The 20,895-nt window shown below is 39.1% G+C and overlaps 1 protein-coding gene across 1 annotated transcript; it reads left to right on the top strand.

Annotated features, from left to right (window-relative positions):
• Window positions 1–347: 347 nt before the first annotated feature.
• On the top strand, window positions 348–12,569 carry FUNDC1 (FUN14 domain containing 1; the record flags this gene model as incomplete). The annotated part of the gene is made up of 5 exons (XM_008947058.1): window positions 348–428; window positions 810–966; window positions 2,832–2,907; window positions 9,625–9,753; window positions 11,946–12,569. Coding segments are annotated over 5 exons (521 nt in total), but the record flags the coding sequence as incomplete, so codon positions are not given.
• Between the last annotated feature and the right edge of the window lie 8,326 nt (window positions 12,570–20,895).

The raw sequence follows: 20,895 nt of genomic DNA, 5'->3' as shown, positions 1-20,895 counted from the left end.
GCTCTCTGAGGAGAACAGGAGGCCAGAAGTTCTCAATCTTTCCATGTTGGTCTGTCCAGAAGAGATGTATGTGCTTTCTCGGAGGTTAGACATGTTTCACATTGCTTCAGGTTGTAAAAGCAATCATACATCAGATGAAAGCCCAGCATCCTGTGTCTGAAAGCTGTCAGCTGCAGCATAAGCTAAGAAGGATTTAACAGAGGAAGCATGTGCTGATACTTTCTCAGAATGTTTTTAATAATTTTTCAGCACAGGACCTCATTAGCCATCGCTGTTGTCTTTGTGTCTAACAGCTCTTGTGGTTGGATTTTTTTCCCCCCTCTTTAACTTGTTCTGTTTTTATTTAGAGTCCATGTCAGCTTTTTGCATCTACGGCATCTTGCAGCAAGCTGTTCCACAGGTTAACTGGGGCTTCCAGGGCCTGGGGGGTGAGGGAAAGGAGAGCAAGACTTCCTTTTTTTTGTGTGTTGAACAAGCTGCCTACTAGTTTCATGTTATGTCCTGGTTCCTATACTAGAACATCTGCCTATACTAGGCAGATTCCTGTTCACCTTTTCTGTACCACTCATGGATTTTATACATTATACCTTCCCTATAGTCTTCCTTACCGTCAAGATCATGGCATAAAAATGTCAGAAGCCTTTGTTCTACGAGCTGCTGGACCATAGGTAACCTGTATGCCACAATTTAAACCACTGGAGTAGCCATTGATACCAAAAATGGTTCTGTTAATGTTTGTGGGTTTTACATAGATTATTAATATACAGTATATAACTGAGAAAATAACTTTTTTCTTTTTTCTTTTTAAGAACATGAAAGTGACGATGATTCCTATGAAGTGTTGGACTTAACAGAATATGCACGGCGTCACCATTGGTGGAATCGTGTTTTTGGCCGGAATTCAGGACCGATTGTAGAAAAATACTCTGTAGCTACCCAGATTGTGATGGGCGGCGTCACTGGCTGGTGAGGGAGCATCACTTTTCATAACTGCCCGAGACGTTTTACTCTGTTAGAAGATACCTCTCCAAGGCTTTTTGGAGCAGATAAATGTATCTTCTCTAACTGGATTTCCTTTATCATTGATCAAGGTCATTCATGTGTGAACAATTTCTTAACTCATTACTCTGACTCATCATTCTAAAGTGTTTTGTAGTATTGGGAAAACACCAGTTATCTCGGGGAACTCGTGCCAGTTACTGTGAAAAAGATTTGGGGAAATGTTAGAGCTCTAAAAGTACACGGAATAAATGGAAAATTGCTGCTTATAACTTCTGTTTGTATGGAAAAGCTTATCTCCTTACTAGTATAGATTTAGAAACCTAGTTCTGATATGACCAACACATATTTTATAAGTAAAAGAAGTGAAAGGGGAAAAAATGTGTGGCAGAATATACTTTGAGTTAAGAGCTCCATTTCATAAACACTTTTTTTGCCTCTAAATTCAGCTGGAGCCATTTTGAACAAGGCAACAGTCTGCTCTCATGTTAACTGAAGAGAGATACCACAGCGTAGTTACACTAAAATAAATCATGCTGAAAGCCAGATTGTAAAGATGACAACTTAAACTTGAAAGTGTGGCCACAGCCTTAGCAGCTATGTCACGGTATTTGTTATTTATCAAAGGCATTTGAGTAGTATTTTCCTATTCCAGTACTCTAAAAAGAAAATTAAGTTCTGTGAAAAACAGCATTATGATAGCACAGTAACTTTTAAAACGGAACAATTCAAGTTTTGGAAAATTAAATGGACTGAAAATGAAATTGTCATGTCTAGTCTCAGTATGGCTTTGAGGAGTGCAGGCTTAGCTTTCAGTCTGATTTTTTTTTATTTGCCTCTGTAGGCATGAAGTTATTTTTGAAAGTCAGATGTGTGTATATGAACTCCGAAGCTTGTAGGAATAGTTCATCTGGCATCTATAAAAACTGGCCTATTGAAAGATCTGGAAGCTGTGTATTTCAGTGTTATCTATATATTGGTAGATGTATACACCACCGAGCATGTGCTCATCGGAGCTCATACGGAGGCAGAAGAAATTTCCCTCTGTGTGTGGGCTGATGGGGGTGGGAGGAGTGCCAGGAGAGTTGCCCAAAGAAGTTATGGCACCATCAGCCTTGGAAACGTTTGGTGTTTGCCTCACTTGGGACCCTGAGCAACCTGATTTAGCTTGGAGGTTAGATCAGACTTTGAAGCTGGCCCAGTTTTGGGAAGGCAGCCGGACTAGATGACCCCCAGCAGTCCCTTCCTGCCCAAACTGTTCTATGAGATCGATATTTGTGCTGTTCTCTTTTTAATGTGGGAGTGTTTGGAGCCTGCAAACAAGATAATTAATTTTCTGGTTGCCTTGATCCATTAAAAAAAGACTAAAGCCATGTCTCACTAGAGGAGCCCTGCTGATGTTAACTCTTGTGGTAGGGATGCAACTTCTTTTACCTGAGGTATTTCAGTTGTAAGTTGTGTAGTTAATACAAATGATGGTATAATATGTTTACCTTCCATTTGGGAACAGTTATAATCACACTTTTACATTATTACATTGTACTTTATTAACATGCTACATTTAATAGCAGCGTGCAGCTTTTGTGTATAGACGGGATCTGGAGATCTCAAGCTTACTTTAAAGGGGCCATCAGACAGCCATGTTGGACGTGATTAATTAAATACTGTTTTTATAAAATATTCTCATTTTAAAATTTAAAAATGTGAAGTTATACATTTGCTTTGTTAAATTAAAAAGTCGTAATAGTTGTAGTTGGGAATTTTGGAGCGTGGCACTGTTCAGCAGACAACTTCATTGGACTGGGTTTTTTTTTTTGTTTTGTTCTCCTAAGGTGTGCGGGATTTTTGTTCCAGAAAGTCGGAAAGCTTGCAGCAACTGCAGTAGGTGGTGGCTTTCTTCTGCTTCAAGTATGTAGCATTTCATGCTTTATAAGTTGGCAAATGTTATTTACTAAACAGTAGGAAAAACACAGCTGTTGGGTAAAATTTAATTAGGAAGGCTTCTTATCTACTTCATCTTTTTAGTCTTATCAGTCAAAAACTTATGTTTCAGCTGGAATGTTGTGCACAAAAGAGACATTTCCAAAAATCGGTGGTAAATCAAAATCTACTCTACCCTGCAAAATAGTTTGTAGTAAGCCAAAATAAACTTCTGTGCAGAAACAGAGATGCTGTATGAGGTTCAGTATTGCCAGATGAGAGGAACTGCCCACAAACCTATGGTTAGGGAGGTCAAGGAGTTTAAGCTATGTTTATTTTAAATAGATTTGACAATTTTATCAGTGCTTTAGAACAAGTAGGCTTCTTTGGCAGTTGCTTGGAAGCCTTGCTCTGGTCCCACGGAGAAGCCACATTTTGCTCTTTTCTCCCCATGCTTTATTTACTAGTTAGAACCTTTGAAGCTTTGCTGATCTCTGATAGCTTCATTGCATTCCTCTCTTCAATTGGATTTCAAGTCCAGAATTTTTTAATTACGTTATCTGGCGCAACCATTTGCATTTTTCATTAGATATTGTGGTTATGGGAGGACATATTTCCAAAACCCCTTAAAATTAGATAATGAAGCTTTAAGTCAAGGAGAATTTCACATATCCTTCCATAAGATGCCAAGTAATTTTTTTTTTTTTAAACTGGGATTTTTCATGTCTTAATACCTCTGAGCTTGTCATTTTTCTTCAATTTTTTCTAGAGGAAGTAGACTGGTGCCTACTTAGGTTCAATAGTGTGTTTTTTTGAGACAGGATGTTAAAGATAGATATAGATACACATACACATTTATTCTTTCCAACATCACCCTGGAGGATTTCTGAAAGGCATATCCTACTTCTAGTTACTCCTTTGATTCTAGTGGCTGTTGGAGTCAACCACTGATCAGGAAGGCTTGGGTAGTACCTCTGATTGCTGCTGTGAAATGTCACAATTGTGTGAAGTACTCTTACTTCATAACCACGTTCTCTAATGTTTTGGGGGTTGGTTTTGGCTGGTTGGGTTTTTTTAATCTCATGCTAAACATGTAACTGGATCACAGCACTCAACCTGAGAATGTATGCTCTTGCAACTACTTGGATTAAGCTGTTTTCAACAAATGAAAAGTGAATGTATATTACATTGCATGACTGAAAAGCAAGCATGAACAACAGTGTAAAAAGTCAAAGATAAATAGGTTTTATATGAAGCTTTATGGTGTAGTTCATTCCATATCACCACTGTGCATTGCTGACCTTCCTGAATCTCCTTGGAAATCACTTGTTACTGGGCTTGTACCTAAACAGCAGGATGAATTCTACAATGGTGTTGAATCTTTCAGATGTAAATTTTTAACAAAATGTGCTATGCCAGCAAATGAATCAGCGAGATAGAGTACTCTGGACTTCTTTAGTCCATAATGTGTATTTCTGGATCATGAGGGAAGAATTAAATGTTCTGTGCAGTGGGTCTTTAAACACTCGCCATGCTTTTCATCTAGCTGACTTAAAGATCCGAATCTCTCTTCCCATGTTGGATACCATTGGTCTTAATTCTTTTAATGACAATTCTTATCCAAACATGACTGAAGAGCCTACAGAACAGAAGCCTGGCATCCAGGGGTAGGAAGCAGAATGTTGCCTGCAGGTGCCTTCATTAGTACTTCTGACTATTGGAACTTAAAAAGTTAAAACTGACACCTGTAGACAAAAGAAAATAGAAGTTGCTTAGAGCACATTACTTGTGCAGTGTTTTTGCTTGTTGTGCTGTGAAGTTTGGGGAGCTTTGCTGTACATCATATAGGTTTGCCATGTGTTTTGAGTGTCTGATTTCATAGTTGATGTCATTTACAGTGTATCTGAAAAGGAATACTATCCAAGAGGAAAAATGAGTTGCCTATTTTTTTTGAGTTGTCTATATCTTTAATTAAGTGAGATCAGATTCTCTTGGAAAGGAATGAATTAAATGCCTTGATCTTTCATTTTAATTCAAAACATTCTGCGTTTTAAAGCTGAGTCATAAATTCTAGAGTGTAATTACATTTCTGTAGTCTTTAATTTTTTCATTTAAAGATCACACATCGTGATTTTAATTTTCCCTATGAATACGTGTTCAGCACTTCCCCTGAGTGGGCAGAGGAGCGTTTCAGCACATGACTAGAAACTTCCTTTTTATCTGTAAATTTCTCTGTAGTGCCAGATTTCATTTCAGCTGCTGATTGCAGTGTTGACGTTGTAATTACCTGCTAAAACAAGAAGAATTACAGAAGGCAGGACTCTTGGCTAGGGCCCATTCAGTGAAACTTTTCAGTCCTGAAATTGAAAAAAATACATTTTTTTCTTCATCGTGTGATGACTTCATCCCAAGAAATCTAGTCAGAAACTGAAAGCAATATATTTTTGGAGTACCAGTTTGTACAAGAAGCAAAAAAGGTTTTTCAGATTTTTTCAAGTGATCTACAAGGTTTTCAGTCTTAATACTGATTAAATGAAAAATAATGTGAGGAAGAGAATAAAAATGACAGTAAGGAATACGTATAGTTTCTCAAAATTAAGATCTGTTATCGCATCTTTGTGCTGGATATTTCAACAGCTTCATTTGATCAATTAACTATAATTTTTTATTGAAATAGATGTAGTTTTCAAACATGCTCATATAAGACCAATATCCAGGCACTGTATTAAGGAAAATGCAGTTAATTTCTCCTAAAAAGTAAGGGATTGTCCTTGCATAACTTCTAATATATGCAGCACAGTTTAGTGAAATCCTGAAGCGTAGGGAAGTATGAACTCCTGTGGTTCTGCTATAATGAGTTAGTTAAAAACAACTGTTCTTAAGGAGCACCCGTTCTCAGTTTTTAAATTCCTTTATGCTTAATAATGGTTTCGTTGCTTTTTGCTTTGCATCCAATATACAAATTTTAGGTTTTTCCAGTGTGTTTCGACTATTATTTAATCATAAAATTGTATTTTTGTTCAATTATTTGTGCTTTCACTATTATATTTTACCTTTTACCAGGACTGTGCCATCAATGATGCCATTCAGTCCTTCATTAAAAGATTTTCTAACAAGTAATGTAAACCTTTAGAGCAACACAAGAAGCAAAATAAACTCTGAGGTATTGTTGGCTGTGTATGGAAGGAGGGTCATGAGGATGACGTGGCGTCTGGGCGGCGCGGGGAGAGAGCAGCCTGATTCTGGGGTGGGTGCTTAATAAGAGAGAGCTGCCTTCAGTTGTGCATTGAAATCCCACTTGACGGTTGAAGTGTGCAGGCTTTGCGGTAACGTTTGGCAGAACAACCAAAGCAAATGGTAGTTTGAAGTTAGCCTTTTCAAGCAATACTGTATTTCTGGCAGATTTTGACATGAAATGGAGGGGCATGATTTCTCTGCCTTTGTAAATTGGGATAGATGCACTGGTTACAGTGGAGATGTGCCAGCAGGTGATGGCTGAAGACACAGCTTCTCCAGTTTAAGTCTTAAAAAAATGTTTAATTTCTCAGTCCCTCCCTGGCTTTGTATATTGAAGTTAGAGACTTGACAGATAGGTTCTAGAGACTTGTTGAATGTGATGGGGTTGCTACCTGTATAAATACCAGAAAATACCTAAAGGTATACGTGGCTTCTTTATTCTGCGCAAGGAGCTGAGCACAGGGAGCTCACATCTGTCCTTTGGATTGGCTGGGCTTTTTTAGTGTGAGAGATTCTGGCTTTGAGGGAATTAAAACTCTTCTGTTCCATCTTGCCATATACATTTTTTGCTTTTAAATGGTTTTTGCTATTTAGTAGTGTTTCACAATAGCAAAGTACTTGCATGCTTCTCCAGTATCGCCCCTGAAATGAGGTATTCCTTTTCAGATTCTGTTTTCTTTTTTTTTGGGAAAGATGGGTATATTTTTAGTATTCCTGCATTGATGTATTTTTTCAATTGCCTTTTTGGAAAAAAAAAATCTATTATTTTACCAACAATTGTAGAAGTTCTTGGAACAAAAATAAATTTTAATAATGTGTTGCATATATAATTTATATAATATAATTTATAATATATATTTTTTTCCATTGTCACATATAGGTTTCTGTGTATAAAGAAATTGATACAACCCACACCCCTATGCATCTCTTATATATGTATAGACCTATATGACTCCTTAAGATACACATATATAAGTATGGGACTGATAATGGAATATTATTAATTTAGTTTGTTATTGTAGGGGCTGGGTTTAAAATTACGAGTGAACTTTTAAGAATTTGTGTTTATGTGAATTTACTGTTGCAAGATAATAGGTTTTTTATGATGTGTTAGGGTCTAAAAATTGAAGTCAGTCTCACCAACATTTGAGTTCAGTGGGATTATTTCTGCATTTACATACAAAGTTACGTAATCAGGATTGCAGCCAAAGTAGTTATGGCACAGTCTCTATCACTGCAGTGAAGTACAAGGTTTATTTCTTCTCAGTTTTCAATTTTATATTCAGAACATTGTACTCTGCTTATTTCATAGATGTGTACTAACACTCCAAAGCAGAACTTAAGATCCTTGCTATTAAGTTTAGGGAGAAAAGTAGTATAATTTTTATTGTGTAAACTGGCGTTTTGGTACAAACCTAAGTTGTAACTACTGGAGTGCTCAGCCAGAGCTTAATTAAAAACTTCTGCCTTACCTTTTTATGGTATGGGTAACTAAGCTAATTAGTCTTCAAGAAACATTCTTTTAAAAGAAGTCCATTTGCATATATTTTTTTACCAGCAACCTAATACATTAGCATTTCTTACATTGTGTTGGACTGGGTAGATCACTCCATATTTAGTTTTCAGTTTTATGAGTTAGAAGGCAACAATTCCATGCTTGGGCCTTTTGTAAATTCTTGTGATAGTATTGAATTCTTAAAATAAAAATTATCCCAATGCACAACATTGTGGTTTGGTTTTTTTTGTTTTTCCTGGTGTGTCATCCAGTGACTGGACGTGCAACCAGTACAGCTTTAAAGCTGGTTTCATGTTTTCACACTGTATAAACAGTCCTGAATTAGTTGACCCTGCCTATCACTAGTGCCTGGGTAGATAAATTATTTCACACTAGTCAGGCGAGGTCAATGAATTTGTATTCTGAGATATGGAGTAAAGGAGAGCATAATATTTAATAAGCTTAGTTTGCATTTGTCCAGTTAATTGTTCTTTTGTAAAGTCTTGTGCAAGGCTGGAAACTGAAGTTTACTTTCTTACACAGGTGGCCTTCTAGAAGCTTCCTTTTAAATTCAGATTAAATCTGTCTGATACTTGTTCCATTTTAGTTTTTTTTCAGGATCATGAAATTCTAGTTTGTGGTGCAAAATATTGTTTAAAGACTGTGGCTGTTGTAAACCAGGCTAGGTGGTCTAATTTTAGTTATTTAATAGAACGAACTAGATGAAAGTAAAAATTCAGTGCCTTTATCTGTTATGAAACATTTCTGTTTATGCCAAACCTAATGAGTTGTATATTTAAATATCTGTCCTGCAAAAGTTCATTATCTATGACTCGTATTTACTGGTTGTTGTGTTTGCATAGAGCACTCTTGGGTAAGTTATGTGAATTTGCAGCCGAATGTGACCTTAAAAAGGACCTGAGCAGTCTCTTTGTTCATGGAGAGTTCTGTGTGCAGCAGTCATTTGCCTGTACAGTTAGTGGCCTCTCTCTGCCTTAGCCATTGAAATAAGCAGTAATCCTTAGTTTTGATTTTTTCTCTCTTATTTTTTTTTCCAACTAATGAGTTGTTGGTTTAACTGTTCTCTAGAGCATGCAGTAATTGCCTGATTTTTTAATTTTTTTTTTTTAAGCTATGATCGTATAAACAAGTAAATATGTATTTGTTTTGTGAATTGTCTTAAGGAAATTGGTGAGACTGGCAGTGTTGATCAAGTAACAGAAGACCTTCACTTTTTTCCAGTGAAAAATCTTAGGAAGAGAAATAAGGCAAAGGGTTGGGATGATGGTTAAAAGTGCTAAAAAATCTCATGGATATTGTTAAAGCATTTTGGGATTTCAAGTATAAATTGGTATGATCGATCCCCCAAAACTTAACCATTTTGTGGCTGTTGTGTAACTTGTGCTGTACACGGGCCATGTTTATTTTCTACTTACTAGCTTTGGCTTGTGGGAAGTATGAGAAATCTCTTCTATCAAATACTCTTTTGTTGGACAGTTGAAACAATGTAGGATAAAATAATAGTTTTCAGTATTTGTAAGGATTCTGATTAGCCCCAGATACCCTGTCACAAATCAGAATTCCACAATTCTGAAAGAAGCTCAAATTAAACATTTTCATTGTTGCCCTGTGAACATACTTTTCTCTTTCCTTTTCTTACAAATAAACTTACAGGAAATGCTGAAGGAAAAATATTATTTAAAGCTTTTATAACTAAAAGAGTAGAGAAATAGCAAAATTAACAGAAATCTACTGAACTTCACCTTTACTTGTTCTAATTTGAACTGCTGTTACTGTGGAAGATAGTAGCATTTGAAGCAGAGTACCTGCTGTAACTGGAACAATGTCTTTTCCTGTATCTGTAATTTTAAAAAAAAGAATAAAAAGGAAAAATATTTGTAGGTACTAACATACTGTACTTTGACTCTTGAAATGTTAAATACCACTGTACTAAATACCCTTTATTTTCCTAGATTGCTAGTCATAGTGGATATGTACAAGTTGACTGGAAGAGAGTTGAAAAAGATGTAAACAAAGCAAAAAAACAGTTCAAAAAGCGTGCAAATAAGGCAGCACCTGAAATCAATACTCTCATTGAAGAGGTAAGTCTAAGGTGATAAACTGTTTTTTACCAGCCAGTTTATCTTCCACTGCAGGTGATGGTGAGTTGAAAATACAGATGCAAAACCGGAAGGTGTCTGAAATTATCTGACTGTATATTTTATTAAGTTACCAAATAATTCTCTTTTACTCATTTAACTTTCTATTTTGTTCACTCTTAAAGATGATACAAAACCTACAGAGTTAATGCATTTCTACAGCCAATACAGCTTAGGGGCTTGAAATGCTGGGGTTTGAACCCCGAGCCCCGAATTAAGGTTGACATATGGGTGATTCCCACAGCCCTTCATAAAGAGGTGGTGAGTTTGCCTTATAGCTTCCCCCCAGGGTGCGTCCGGCCCTGCAGGGAGAGCCATAAGGGAAATGAGCCCCAGGGGTCCTGCAGTGAGTTGACAAAGGTCAGGTGTCTGCTTGGGGATAAAAGCTGGGACCACTGGCAGGGAGTCAGGAGTGTCTGTCTGTGGAGTGCACTCCACAGAGCGTCCTGGTTCAGGGCAGACCTCCTGACTCTCCCTGGAGCTGGGCCCCAGTCTGTTTAGACCTTTGTGAACGTGGGCCGATCGGGTGAGAGTCACTATGTGGGCACCTTTCTCTTATGTGTTCAGCTTGCTGGTCTGGCTGTTTCCCATGCCAACTGTGGGCAACCTCGGGTCTCTGTTTGTACCACCTGTTGTGGGCCAAGTCACATCTTCTGTGGGATCGTTGGGGGTGGTGTCAATTATGTGCCAGCTGATTGATCTGTTTGTATCCCCAGCGATCATTCATGGAATGTCCTTCTTGTCTACAATACAGTCTGTGTATTGGTTCATCTTCCTGCTGGTGCTGTCATTTTTGTTGGGCCTGGTCATTGGCAAAACAGGGCTGCCATTGGCTTTGCCGTTTAGTCTGTGCAGAGCCTCGGGTAGAGGGAAAGCCACTAAGGTCATGCATGGCAGGTAAAAATTTGAGGGTGTTGTGGTTAGAATGTGGTAACTACAAAGACAAAACCCAAGTCTCCTTAAACTGCTGATAACAAAATTACTGGGTTGGAAAAGTCTGACCTTTCTTTCTGGAGAAAAGCTGTAACTGCTTTGTAACAAGAGTTGTGGTTTTCTCTCTTCTTTTACACAGTTGGAAGAATATCTGTCTTCACAATCTGTCAGTTACATACTGTGTTGAAAAGAGGTAGCCTGTGATACTGATCAGTGTCACTGGGGCTATTTCATTCTGTCATTTGAAAACTTTTATTTATTCATTTTCTCTGTTTTTTTTTTTTTTTGTTGTTGTAATATGTTAGGCCTGTTTTCATACATTTTCACATTTCTTACGGGTGGTGTAAGTTAGTTTCTCAGTAACTGTGGATCCTGATGTGCAGACGGCGTAACAGCAGCCACACTGGTGCTCTGTAATTAGTTTTGACATCTCAAATTTAACCCGTGTGGAGTTGCACATAGGCTGATAAAAATTACCTTCAGTTTTAATGTGAATATGAAGTGGAAGTTCAAGAGAGACGTTTCTCTGGCATCTGTACCCTAAGTAGCTTAACCAAACAGGTAATTATTCTCCAACGCCCTGCAGAAGTGGGTGGAACAGGAGGGGGGTTTTGGTTGTTTCTTTTTGAAGCCGAGGATTTATGAAATGGGACATATTTGATATAATGTTATACTCGGTGCTATTCTTTCATGAAATACTGTACACAAGTGCCATCATACATAAGTAATTTTTTTAGGATTATTAGGAAACTGGCTTATAATGGAGTGAAAGGTATTTCTTTTCCAAAGATATAGTCTTCCAAAACCCAGTGTTTTTTTCAAAAACCTTTTTTGTGTGATTAAAATTGAACTCGTGGTGCTCGTGCTGTTTTGCCAGGGGAATTTGTAAAACATCTGTCTTGTTTGAATCAAAACAAGGATAGCATTGGCATGAAATTGCTATGACAATTCCGCTGTATTTTGACTTTTAAAATGCTAATGGTATTTTAAATACGTTGTTAAAGACAGCCAGGAGTCAGTTTTCACTCCATTTGTGGCAGCAGTTGCCACCTAGCTTCAGATGCTTTTAAACACGTTGCCTCCCTGCCGTGCCCCCCTCCATGATTTTAATATTATTGTTTCCAGGCAGTCGTGATAAGTTTTAAATGCTGCAATCAGACACAATTAACTCATTTCTTTACAAATACTGTTTTTCTTCTCAGTCAACAGAATTTATCAAACAGAACATCGTGGTGTCCAGTGGATTTGTCGGAGGCTTTTTGTTAGGCCTGGCGTCATAAGGACCGGAATTGTCTCTTCGTGATGGGATTCATGTCAGCAAAGAACAGTTGTGGTGACACACTGTCTCAAAGCAGTGTGGGTCACTGGGCCTTCAGAGCAAGATGAGTGGACTAGCTAGACAACTTGGAAGCTTTTACATTTCAGGCTTTTGCCTCTTGAAGCTTGACAAAACTAGGATTTGCTGAAAAACTGTGCAGTGTGCTCATTATGGCATTTCTGGGCAAAACTGGTTCATCTTCATCATGACTTTTTATCTATGACCTTTCAAGATCTAGCATTTTTAAAAATGTTATTCTTGGAATATAGATATGTAAACATACTGTAAGAAGGAAAGCTGCATTTCTATTTTTTTTCTGTTAAATATTGTTTATTTTGAAAGCATTTTTCTTCATGCTGTAGCAGATAAGTATCAATGATTACATAATGTATATTATAATGTAGTTTCAGCCTCATGGCTGTCCATGTTCTTTAGAAGTCACTGCAATAAACTATCAATCTGTAATACCTTTTTACAGAGTATTAAATAACAAAGAATCATGAGCTTATTAAAAATTGACTTTGACTCTGGCATTTGTGTATATAGAAAATAAGAAAGTCTCACGTTTGTAGCCTGCAGGCATCTGGTACAAGTACTTGCAAAGATACTTGCAATATTTGTGTGCTAAGTAAATGTATATATGTTATTTTTCCCAGATGTATAGACATGCATAAAATCATTGATAAAACCGTAGTAAACAGATAATTGTTGCAAGCACAGACTCCACAGAGATCTGCTGGTTAACTGTTTTACGCTCAGTACACCGTGGAGGTGGTTTCAGACTTGGGTAGTTGGCAAGATGAAGAGGTGAGGCTCCTGCCCGGGCACCGTGCAGGGGCTGGTGCTTTGTAGGGCTTGATGGGGTGTCGGCACAGCGAACGAACTGATCCAGCTCCTGCAGTCCATTTTAGCTGCACACAGTGGTACTCGGTTTCATAGTCACCTCTACTGCCACTACATTCTCCACAGCTTAGACATAATTTTGTTTTTACAGTTGTCACTTAGACCTTCCCTGTCTAGGGTGTCAGCTGTGGAAAAGTGAGGGTACCAATTGGCTTCAATTAGTATATTTCTTCTGAACTCTGGGACAGCAAATGGGGCTTCATCTGCTCGATGTGTTTGCTGCCTCTGCCTTTGACGGGTCAAACAGGAAGTGGATTCTAAAGGAAATCGGAGGCATGATGGGAGATAGGCTGGGAAATTTATTCTCAAGTAGGTTTATAAGGTGTGTTGGGTAATTTGTTACTAGGTTATTCTAGAGCAGCTGAGAATCCAAACAAATGCTTACTGCATTTTTCTGCATTTCAAACTCATTGTCCTTTAAGAAATTCCTGCCCAAGAGCTGCTTTCTCTGTCCCAATTTCTCTCTTTTTTTCATTTTTACACCATACCAGCGAGTTAATGTGCAGTGGAGTCACTCACACAGATTCTGGTGGGTTCAGTGTTCACATGTCTGAACAACAGCTGTGATTCATGGGCATCAGGTGGACAAATGTGAACTTCAGATGTACAGGACGTGTGATGAACACCCATCAGCTGGGCTGTATCCAAAAGGCGTTGGACATAGTAACCTCATGTATATTCAGAGGAGAGCATCTGTGGGCTTCAGAGACCTATCCTGCACATTGACTTCATATATGTGTGCTGCTGGCCAAGATAACTTGCAAAGCACATCTGCTGGGCCTATCTGTGAGGTGCAGGGGTTTGGTTAACCTAAAGCCTGTTTAAGACTTTGGAAAATAAAACTTAACACCCCCCAAACCAAACCCCCAAATCCAAACATAAATAGCCACAAATAACATATTAGCATCCTAACTATTTTGTTTTAAGGTGAGTATCTAAAGCTATGTAAACACAGTTGTTGCATTTCATTGGTCATGGGAAGCCCAAGGTGGAGTGTGCGTGCTGGGTCATCTGGGATTTAAAGAAAAATTAAAGATGAAAATGTTTAAACATGAAAGTCTTTCTGCCTTGGTGTTCAGTCCAAAGGACGATGGGAATGTAACCAGTCAGCTCTTTTCTGCTGATGAAGCTACTGGAGTTTTGGCATGTCAGAAGAGCAGCTGGAGCCAGCTGATGTGAGTCACCCACCCTGACTGGAGAGAACTCGAGCGTTCTGAAGGGCCTCAGGAGCAAAGCAGCATCTCGGTGACACAGACCCGGAAACACGCGTTTTAAAAAAGGATCTGTTCTGTGGAAGGATTTCAAGGGAGCATCTTCTAGTGTGCTTGCTAAAAAGGATGTCCATGTGGCCAAGGAATATATATATACTTCCTAGTTAAAAGCAGAATTTAAAAAAAAAAAACAAAAACACACCCACAAAAGAATTCTAGTAGTATGCAAGACTGATTTCTGCATAGGAAAATTGTTCTGCTCTTCCTTTACCATTACCTGAGATTCTTGGTAAGGCAATGAATAAAGAACTGATTGAATTAAATATATTTTAGGGTTTTATTATTATCTTATTTTTTTTGAAGCCTTTGGAATAAGAAGCATAATGCTGTACATGTAAAACTGTCTGAGAGACAAAAAAAAGTTAGGGAGAAATGCTAACACTGGGCAGGTGAACACTGGTGGCTTGTGTCAGGATTTGCTTCACATAATGCATTCATGACTTGAGAAGAATGACTGTGGGCACAGCAATACTTGCTGTGTTCCCCGATGGAGCTCCTTAGATTGGTGAGGCAGAGGGGATGACAGGAACTACAGCTAGAACCGACAGGACAAGGAGATGGTGGAGTGGCAGGCTTTATATTAAAGCACTGAGACAAATGAATGCAGCTTTTTCTTGCAAATGCCTGAAATTTTCTGTGCATCAGCTCAGAACCAAGTCTTAACACATGTATCACTGTACATAAGGGAATGTTCTATAAAGTTACAGAAGGAAAATTGTTGATGGGGTTGTTGAGAACGGAATGGAGCATAACAGAAACACTTGTTTCTGGTGGTAAGTTCTTCTCTAGAATGATTTCAAAGTTCACTGTTATCCTCTGGTAAAAACTAGTGCAGGCTAACAAGATTCAGAGAAAGGTAAAATAAAGATTAAATAAAATTTTTCTGAAGAGCATTTGGGGAGGTGGAGAGCATCAATTTTGGAAAGCAGGTGATTACGAAGGAGGGTGTTAGAAATACGTAAATTAATGAAAGGCCGAGACAGCATTTCTAAGGTTCGTATTGTATACTTCTAAGAACTTAAAGGTAAAAAACATGAACCTAGGGGATTTTCTATGTTCCCTGCATGAAGCAGGGCAACAGCTTTTCACATAAGGTATAATTGGTCTGTAGAACTCACTTCTACTGCCTGTGGCTGAAACCAGGGACCAGGCTCCATTCGAGGAAAGATGGGGCAACAGTGAGGGAACTTGCAAGAGTGCTCAGTTAGATGTTGAGAAGCAGGAATATCAGCTTCATGTTTCTCTGGCCATAGCTAACATTGGTTGGTGAAGTTCATGATAAAATGGTTCTAGTGAGCAGACTATTGCATTTGTCATGAGGTCTTAAGAAGGGGAGAGGCATGCAGACTTTAAAATGACAAAGGCGATACTGTAATTCAAAACTGATGCCTGTGCAGCTTCATAACATACATAGCATACAGTGATGTGAAGAAGCATCAGTAATAGTTCCTCCAAACTCTTTGAAAATGGTTTGAAAGCTCAAAGAATTACTTTCAAAATCAAACTTTTACGCATACAGCTGCTTGTGTGGGGTCTGTACATGATGGTGGAAAGGGATAGTGTTCGCCCAAATTTAGCACAACTAGAACTACACAACATTTTGGAAAGGAGACAGATCATAAAAAAAAATGTGGGGTTGGGTCACCCTAGGTCTGTGCATAGGGCAGGCAGATGGTGGGGGAGTGGATCAAATCTGCCAAGAGCAGGAGCTGTCATCCTCCCTTGTCTTTCTTATTATAGTTCAAAAATTAGGCAGGCATTATGAGCTCAAAATGTTGTTGTTTTTTTTTTTTTTTCCCTTGTCTGATTGCAAGGTGGTGATGCAATGTGGTGATGTCCCAGTACGGGGTGGGGAACAAATGGAAAAGTTGATGTTTGTTATTTTGGGGCAATCTGGGAAGCAAATGATGGGTTTTTAACTAAGACAGCTGACATTCTTCAGGACCTATAAGATTGGAAGCCAATTTTAACTAAGAAGATTGTGGGGTGAGTTGGCACGAAGTATCCAGTGCTGATCCAGCACAGCCTGAAACCTTGATTTGGTTTGTTCCTACAATCAGGCTAAGAGGCCATCTAAATCTTGGAGTGCTGAGGAACATGGTGCAGAGACTTAATGTGGGCTTTTGTGTTCACACACTGGACTGGAGACAGCATGGCCAACCCTACCACAGGTGGTGCCAGGCTTTAACTAAAAAATTTTGATGGACCTAAGCTGGCTCTAATTTATAGCTCGGGTAAACCAATAGAGGGGTAACAAATTTGACTAGTTCATGGGTTCAGCACCCAGAGGTCCTCTGCGTCCCTCACCCTCTTCTCTTGTCCCCTGACCTCTGTGTCCCTCAGTGTTCTGCATGGTTCTACCATCCTGCTTTTGTTTTGACTATCTCTTTTTTTTCACAGCTGCCTAGAACAGGGGACAGAACGGAACACACTACTGCTGATCCGTGAAGAAGAGGAATTGCAGTGCTTGAAAATGGGATGAAGTTGGTGAATAAATCAATCACGCCAATTCAGCTGTGGGACCTCCTGCCAGCTAATGCCTCTGAGTTGGAGACATCAAGGAAGCTGGAGATCACATTCAGTTACCTCTTCATGGAAAACCTCTCCTACTCCCTCGAACAGTACCCTACCTACCAAACCATAGGGCATTTTGCATGATCCCTCCTGCTGCATTGTTCTGTTGTGTGGATGTGTCTCAACTGCTAAAAGTTTACCTTAAAGCATTGCTAAATAGTTAAATAGGCTGCTTGAAGTGGAAATGCTCTAACAGGAAGGAAGGCAGGCAGCCTACACCCAGGATATTTTGCTGCCTGTTTGGTAGGCTGCTTGCCTGAGAACTGGAACACATTGTTATACATCTAATCCTTGATACAAGGGTTCTCAGCTTCACCATCAAACCCCCACAAAATCAGTTGCTTAAGCTGTACAAAAAAAAAAAACAACCCTTTCTGCATATGTAAACTGTTTATTTTAAAAATACTTAATAGAAAACGTTAACATCCACAAAGGGAATTCATGAGTATAGAACAATACAATTCCCATTTAATATAGATAATCTGAACTTTCATCACAACAATAGGCTGTCTACATACACTTGCCAATAAGCACTCATGGGACCCAGAGAATTAAGAACCAATATATCTAGTATGCTTTTTAATTAAACATGTTACTTTCTGGAAGTATTCGTGAAGTAAAGGTTATGCTGTTTTCTTGTGTGTTCAAGAGACAACAAATTCATACTGCAGCCAAAAATACAGATTTCAATTTCAGCTTTCCAATTGCTCTCCAATGAGGCAATCAAAATGCCTCGATAACCAAGACAGAAATGTAAGCCAAAATACATCTTAACAAACCTGTAAATATAAGAAAAACCTACAGATGTTCAAAAGGAATGTATGAAAATCAAGTGTTGGCAAATATTGTTTCAAGATCTGCTTGGGACAATACAGAGGAGGAATGAAGATTAGCACCAATAAGGAAATCTATATTCCTAATGCTCTTATAACAGTCTATGACTGTTAAGGTTAAAAAAAAAAAAAAGATAAATTACCTTTTTACAATGTGAATAATATTTTTTTTCTATGTATATGGCATCAAATATGATACTTAGTTTCCAAACTTAAAAGCTTCTTGTGCCAGCTAAATTGTGTGCTGGCTTTTGTAGGAGCTTTGTTTTGAGGCTGCTTGTGCAAGTGAAGCTAAGCATATGCTCCAATGACTAACTGGTTTGTATACAAAAGCAAGGGTAGAACAAGCATCGTAAGTGATACACACATTTTTTATCTTTTCATGTTGTTACAGGAATCTCTAGTTAGGCTTTGAGACCCTCAGGTAGTCTGCAGAGAATCAGAAAACAGGGACTGCACACTGTATAGAGTTAAAGGTAAGGTACAAGAAGTAGAACTTGTCTGTCTGACTATGGATGTCGAGCTAGGTACCCTATGGCCTGCTTACAGAAATGAAGGGAAACAGGCATTTCTGTGGCAAATTTACCTTACTCTAAGACTGACATCTACAGTGGCACAGATGAACCTGACCTAGAAGGACCCATTTTTCCCCATTGTTTTTAAAGGCAACCCAGGTTGTGACTTGCTCACCTGCAGGTACTGGAGGCTGGATGAGATTAATTCCATGAATTATATTTGAACTGCCAAGGGCATAAAGGATGACAAGGTGATTTACCAAGGGCAAGTCATGCTTAAGCTGCCTGTTCTTCTCTGATGAAATGACTGGCTGTACAGGGAAGAGGAGCTCTTATGGAGGCTGAAAACAGCCTGCACCACCAGGCCCCAAGGGCAGCGACCAGTATGTTGGTGTCCAGCTTGGTAACAAGTCGAGTACATCAGGGACTGGTGCTGCACAAATATTGTTCAATATCTTCATCAAAGTCTTGTGTGGTGGGCCAGCATTCAGCCCCTTAACAAATTGTGGATGATGCCAAATTAGGAGAGGCATTTGGCATACTAAACCATAGAGCTTCAGTTCAAAGGCAAAGCCGGAGAAGGTGGGCACTGCAGAAAAAAAAGAATCTCATGGAGTTCAGCAAGGAGAAGGAAAAAGTTCAGTGCCTGGGGCAGGCTAACCCCATAGATAGACACGGCCTGAGCAGCAGCTGTGCTGGAGAGGGCACAGAGGTTATCGTGCACCTCAAACTGAATTTGAATGAGCCCTGCGCTCTGACTGCAAATCAGGGAAATTACATATGGAGGTACCTTAGGAGGAGCACGGTCAGCAGTTATGGAAATTTATGATCTGCCAGTCTGTACCCAGCACTAGTGAGACCACACCTGGAATACTGTGACTTCTCTCGGGCCCTCCGGTTCAAGAGTGATGTGGAGGAACAGGAAAGGGTCCAGAGAAAAACAGCTAAGCTGATTAGGGCCCTAAAGCATAGACCCTACAAGGGGAACTGAGTTGTTCAGACTGGGGAAGAGGAGGCCAAGGGGCAATCTAAGGCAGCCTGAAACTGCTTGAAGGGGAGTTACAAAGATGATGGGGCTAAGCCTTCCTCAGAAAGGGGCAGCACCAACAAGTTGTGGCTTGGGAGGGTCACGCTGGACAGTAGGAAAAGCTCTCCTGGGAGAGTGGTGCAGCACTAGGACAAGTCACTCAGAGCACATGTAGGTTCTCCCACCTCAGGGGTTACAGGATCTGGCTGAACAAAGCCACAGCTGACCTGATCCAGTGTCGATGACCAACAACCCTGCTGGATGGCTCCAGTGGCCCCATCCACGCAGCACAGAGATGGGACCATGAGAGTAGGTCTAATTCCACTCAGCCCCGCAGCCTTTCTCCTGGGTTTAGCCTTGTGTTCCTGCACAACTCTACAGCTCGTCTCTTCTTGCTATCCACACTAAGCAGGAAAAATAGATGCTGAGGGTATGTGGTACTGCAATGAATTCCAGTTTTTCACTTTAAAAAAGAAAAAAAGAAAAGCATCACATTTATTTCTTATATCAGCATTGGAAAGGTTAGAGACCTGCCAAATGTTTCTGTGACATTAGACTTGCTTTTAGAAAATTAAGATCTTCTTATAGGTGAGAGACAGGAATTTTTGTACATGTGTGACTTGCTTGGAGTCGTTGCAGTAAATTCTCAAATACAGAACAGCCAGAAAAATGCTTCCTTTTTTTTTTTTTTTTGGATAGGCACTCCTAATTTTAAATTAGTGAACTGGAGCAAGGTAAATATCACAGAGGCTGGTGTGAAAAAATACATTGATAGAAAATAAGGAATAGAATATGTGATGAAGATTGACATTACAAACGAAAAAGGAAGAGGAAAAAAAAAAATGACACAAAGTAACGGAAGATGCAAAGTGATTAGGGAGCAGGGGAGAGAGATGGGAATGGAAAGTTGGTGACAGATGAGGCTGATAAGGCAAAAGGCCTAAAGGAATTCCTCGCCCCAGTAATCACGGAGGCAGCAGAAGGCAACATCCCAGGAACTGGGATTTGTTTTCCTCAGGGAAGGAAGGAAAATGTCAAAAGATTTTACTCTTGCACTGGAGTGGATAATAAGGCAATTAGTACTATTAAAAGTTGTCAGCACACTCAGACTGGAGTCATAAATCACATCCTAGGATTGCTGAGGGAGAGGGAGATGCTGGAAAGCTTTTGTGGAGCAGTTGTGTTAACTTACTGGAGAGGGAATTATTAAGAACTGGTGAGTGCTTAATGAAGTTTACACAGAAAAACGAGAGAGAGCTCCACAATCATGGCATTTACTGATCTGTAAGCTTCACTTCACTTCTGCAGGAGAAACTAAATAATAGTGAGTCATGGCTGTGTATGTTTGTAAGTGGCAAAATGAATATAGTACTAAAAATACATTGTTTCAGCATTGATGCCATGGGAGAAGTACATATAGCACAAATGATTTGGAGTCAGTTGCACAAAAGATTTATGCAAATAATCTCTATTAATAGGATTTCTTAGTCCAAATCCTTTCTTGTCAATATGAAGTCTTGGCAGTGTTATGCTCATGATTTACTTTTCCAAAGGGTTTCTGATGTTCCTACAGTTTCAAATGTTGACGCTCACTACATGAATATATATTTATAGAGGCACTAACCGCTAACCATTCACAAAGCTCTGTAAATATGTGAACTACGCAGTTTATGACATGTAGGTTGAATAAGAAGGCAGAGAAATACAGCTT

This window comes from Merops nubicus, unplaced genomic scaffold (assembly GCF_000691845.1).
Source record: "Merops nubicus isolate BGI_N331 unplaced genomic scaffold, ASM69184v1 scaffold49299, whole genome shotgun sequence".
In the NCBI taxonomy this organism is placed as follows: Eukaryota; Metazoa; Chordata; class Aves; order Coraciiformes; family Meropidae; genus Merops; species Merops nubicus.
The sequence above is the reverse complement of the archived record's forward strand: the minus strand, read 5'-3'. Positions and strand labels throughout refer to the sequence as shown.